The 4924-nt window shown below is 43.6% G+C and overlaps 1 protein-coding gene across 1 annotated transcript; it reads left to right on the top strand.

Annotated features, from left to right (window-relative positions):
• Positions 1-220: 220 nt before the first annotated feature.
• Positions 221-4688, top strand: LOC310644820 (phospholipase A2 inhibitor and Ly6/PLAUR domain-containing protein-like; the record flags this gene model as incomplete). The annotated part of the gene is made up of 5 exons (XM_083370133.1): positions 221-290; positions 1098-1208; positions 1713-1871; positions 3258-3398; positions 4448-4688. The coding sequence occupies 5 exons, from the start codon at positions 221-223 to the stop codon at positions 4657-4659; spliced, it is 693 nt and encodes a 230-aa protein (XP_083226259.1). The 3' UTR covers positions 4660-4688.
• Between the last annotated feature and the right edge of the window lie 236 nt (positions 4689-4924).

The following is a 4924-nucleotide window of genomic DNA, read 5'->3' as shown; positions in this document are numbered from 1 at the left end:
GACATTTCGCTCCTCATCCGAGAAGCTTCTTCAGCTCTGACTAGATGGTGGCGAGTGGAGCTGAAGAAGCTTCTGGGATGAGAAGCGAAACGTCTTCAAAAGGAAGTCCAGTTGCCTCCTGAAAAAACAGCACCTTTGAGAATCTCCATCAGACGCTAACAATTTCACTTGTCTTCTCTTTGGCCAACCAACTTTTATTCTCCAAGAGGTTTTTGAAACGATGCGGCACATTTTAGATGCCAGATTGCTTAAGTTATCGTTCCTCTTGCAAAGCCAGGCCATAGAGCTGCGTAAGAGGAAGGCCTGATTTGAAGCAAATTGATGAAATATTTGTTTCTTCATGCAACAGAAAGCATCGCCGTTAGAGTTGCTCCTGTGTTCTTCCCCCCAAGGAAGCATGAAGGGAGATTTGATCCTCCTTATTTCTATTGTCCTCCCTTGCATCCACGGTGAGTCCTTTCAAGCCTGAATTTCTGGGTTTGTGTTAGGTGCGTGAATTCCCGGGCAGAAATGGATTATAGGCATCAAGTAAATGCAGCCCTCAACTTACCCCACTCGTTTACTGATCATTCAAAGTTACCAAGGCACTGAAAAACGTGACTTACATACATCCAACCCTTGCACCTACGACTGTCCCAGCATCCCTTACAATCGCAGGATCAAATTTTGGGTGCTTGGCAACCGACACGTTATTTTTGACAGTCGCCGCATCCCAGGGTAAAGTGTTCACCATTTGTGACCTTCCCAGCTGACTTCCCACAAGCAGTCCATGGGGGGGGGTGAGTACTTGGGTTTACTTAATGACCATGTGATTCACTTAGCAGTGGAAACTGTCGCCCTAATGGTGGTTGTAAGTTGAGCTTTACCTGTAGTCCTCCTTTGTTCCTTGCTGTAGAACCAGCAGCTTATATGTAGGTAAACACCAAAAGAGGAAGAGGAAGAGAAAAATCAGTGTTGAAGTTATCAGAGCTGCCCTCCGGGTGGACACATTTCCAATTTCGGTGGTCCAAAGATGAAGGCCTGGTTAGGTCTACAGCAGAGCAGTGTTCATTTCCCTCCCCCCCCCAGTAACTCACACTTTCTCTCTCTCTCCCTAGGAATGGTAAATTTAACCTGTGTTTCATGTTCTCTTGGAAGCACCGAATGCAAAGATAATTGCACAGATCTGGGAGTTGCGTGTGTAACTTTGGCAGAAGTCAATACCCTGGGTAAGAGTGCTGGGTCTCATCAGATGCCACGCATAGAGCCAGCTTGGTGTAATGGTTAAGGTGCTGGCCTAGAAATCAGGAGACAGTGAGTTCTAGTCCCTCCTTAGGCATGGAAGCCAGCTGGGGAACTTTGGGCCAATCAACAGGAGACTGTGAGTTCTAATCCCGCCTTAGGCGTGGAAGTTGGTTGGGTGACTGTGGTCCAATCACCAGCAGATGGTGAGTTCTAAACCTGCCTTAGGCATCACAGTCAGCTAGGGGACTTTGGGCCAATCACCCTCTTTTAGCCCACCTCACAGGATTGTTGTGGGGAAAATAGGAGGAGGAAGGAATATGTACTGTATGTTTATCGCCCTGAGTTACTTATAAGGTTATAAAATCAGGATAAAACTCAAGTAAATAAAGAATACTTGGTAGAATCTAAGGAATCTGGAGTTGCTATTTTACCAGAGGCAGTGGAATAGATCTATTCTTCTCTACTTGCTTTTCGTTCATTCTTCCCAGGTGGAAATGTTAGTCCCAGTGGATTGTACAAAGGATGCATTGACCAAAAGCTTTGTAGACCTTCGGCCTTCACCTTGACCACGGCTGCTGGGCGCCACATCCAAAGCAATATGGCATGTTGTTCAACAGATATGTGCAATGAGGGGTTAAGTCTAAGTGGTGGGTATTTCCTGGGTTTGGGAACTGTTCCTTTTTTTAAAAAAAAAATTGAATTATTTTATTTAAAAGAGGAAACTACAATATAAGAATTCTATTCCTTCCTTTGGATAATCCTATTTAAAATATAAATTGGCAAGGAGGGAAACAAGACAGAGCTTCTCAGGAGACAGAAAGCAATTTTAGAAAGCCGCTCAATTAATGCTCCGAACAGACCAAAAGTCACGCAATCACTGACTTTCCATATGGAAAAAAATAAACAACAGGAACAATAAAGATTTCTATTTCTATGCCACACACCTCCCAAGTAAATAAAAAATTAGTGGCTCATCTGCTCATTTCCGACTAAGTATTTACCTCTGACTTAGGGAAAGAGGATTCTCGAAGAAAGTGATTATTGCATGCTCGTTCCTGGATGTTTCTAGATTCTTGTCATTACATCTTTAAATCTGAGGTACAGTATAGGATCTATTCCTAAGGACAGAGAGGACAATGAGGAACAGAGGGGGTATTATCTTCTGAATCCACAACGCAACACTTTTGTGTCCAAGTTCTAAGGAGGACAACTCGGCAATGGCTCTTGACCCAGAGGCTAATGCATATCTGTTAGAAATTCTGCTTATGGATCAATGTGTAAACTGGGATTAAAAATATATATATAGGATAAATTTAGAATGGAACTAGCCAAACCCCACTCAAAGACAGCCTATTTAGAGTTGGATGGATTAAAAAGAAATCTTCCAAGTCAATGGAAAACTGTTTAAAATACAGTAAGTCTAAGGGGGAAAGGGACACGGTGGCTCAGTGGGTTAGGACACTGAGCTTGTCGATCAGAAGGTCGGCAGTTTGGCGGGTCGAATCCCGAGTGCCGCGTAACAGAGTGAGCGCCTGTTACTCGTCCCAGCTTCTGCCAACCTAGTTCGAAAGCACATAAAAATGCAAGTAGACAAATAGGGACCACTACGGTGGGAAGGTAACAGCCTTCCATGCGCCTTTGGTGTCTAGTCATGCCGGCCACATGACCATGGAGACGTCCTCGGACAAGCGTTGGCTCTTCGGCTTTGAAACGGAGATGAGCACCGTCCCCTAGAGTTGGAAATGACTAGCATGCATGTGTGGGGGAACCTTTACCTTTTCCTTTTTAAGGGGGAAAAGATATTTTAATAGCCAACAGTTGACTTAGTGGTACAGGATGCTTATCCAACAAAGTGTTTAAGGGTCATAATGGTGCATGTATCAAAGAATTCAGGATAGTACTGTGGCTGTCAGAACTATCAAAATCAGAAGTGTGGTGTGATCATGGCAGCAATCCTGTGTTTTTGACACTGTACTCTCCCTTGATATATCTTCTCATTTGGATGCTAAGATGAACTCTATCTTGGTTTACAGTTCCCCCAGTTGGTACATTGGAAAACGGGGTGTCTTGTCCGGCCTGTGAAAGCTACAATCAGAAAGAGTGTGAAATAAAAAATCACATTGCCTGCATCGGAACTGAAGAGAAATGCATTACTCTGACAGGAGAATCTATTGGTATTTCTTCAATTATTTCATCATTCATCCACCCTGTCCCCCCAATATACTGGCTACAGTCACACCATGATCCTATAGCTGGCTGAGGAATTTTGGAAGTTGAGGTGCACAAAGTCTTAAAATTGCCAAGATTGGACAGCCCTGCCTTAAAGAATTGGAATGCAAAACAGAGTCAATTTATATGTGCTGTTCCTTAGTTCACCATGGTGAAAGAATCCTGACCTGCCCATGGGAAGGGGGTATCAAGTTCCAGTTTAGAATAGAATAGAGCTGGAAGGGATCTTGGAGGTCTTCTAGTCCAGCCCCCTGCTCAAGCAGGAGAACCCATACCATCTCAGACAAGTGACTATCTAGCCTTTTCTTAAAAATCTCCAGTGATGGAGCACCCATGATTTCTGGAGGCAAGCTGTTTTACTGGTTAATTGTCCTCACTGTCAGGAAGTTTCTCCTTAATTCCAGATTGATTCTCTCTTTGATCAGTTTCCAACCATTGTTTCTTGTCCTGCCCTCTGGTGCTTTGGTGAATAACATGACCCCCTCTGCTTTGTGGCAGCCCCTCAAATACTGGAATACTGCCATCATGTTGCCCCTATTTCTTCCTTTTCTTTAGATTGGCCAAACCCAAGTCCTGCAGCTGTTATTTGTATGTTTTAGTCTCCAGGCCTTCGATCATCTTAGTTGCTCTTCTCTGGGGACAGAATAAGTTTCAGAAAAGATTACTCAATCCTGAAAAAGACGAAAGCCTGAGGGAAAAAACCCCCACCTCAAAATAACTCTTGTCTTGATTTTGTTTGGTATGAGAAGGGGTGAACCCTTTGGGGCCTTCAAAATTAGCCTTTGAGGAAGATGAGGTCAAGAAAAAGGCACTCCTGGGAATGCTATTGATAGTTGGAGGGTGAAATAAGAGACTCTATTTAGGAAGTTCAGTGTTGTTTGATTTGCACATGCAAGACAGTACTAAAGAGTTGAACTCTCATGCCACAATTCCCCATGCCAAAGTGATTCCCGTGTTTGCACAAATGTAGCTCAGCCTATTTCTCTCTCTGCAGCTTTTAAGAATCAATCCTTCGCCATCAAGGGCTGTGCAACTAAGAATGCTTGCAGCTTGCAACAGAATGACCTGGTGCCATTTGGAGGGAAGATCTATAAATTGAGTGTGAAAGCAGCTTGCACCGACAGGGGAGTGTGGGGTGTTATTTCTTCCTCAAGCACCATTTTTTCAGCCCTTGCCGGAGTCCTCTTTGTTCAGAACCTCTCGTGAAGTCATCTGGTTCCTCCTCTGTGCTTGATGAAAAGGCCACCATCTCGGTTGTCTCCGGAATGACAAATAAAATTTTCAAGTTCTTTTCATCCACGAGGTCTAGTAATCTTTCAAACAAAGTGGGAGAAGGACTGAAGGCATTTATTTACAATAATACTTGGTCTCTATAATTCTCCAGTCTCTCTGGCGCTTCATCCTCACTCCCTCTCTTTTATTTTCTTTTTCTTACAAATACATTTTCTAATTCTCCCTATCCCTTGTTGGT

The sequence above is a fragment of the Vipera ursinii genome, assembly GCF_947247035.1.
Source record: "Vipera ursinii genome assembly, chromosome: 9".
NCBI classification, from domain to species: domain Eukaryota; kingdom Metazoa; phylum Chordata; class Lepidosauria; order Squamata; family Viperidae; genus Vipera; species Vipera ursinii.
This window is presented reverse-complemented; position numbering and strand designations above follow the sequence as displayed.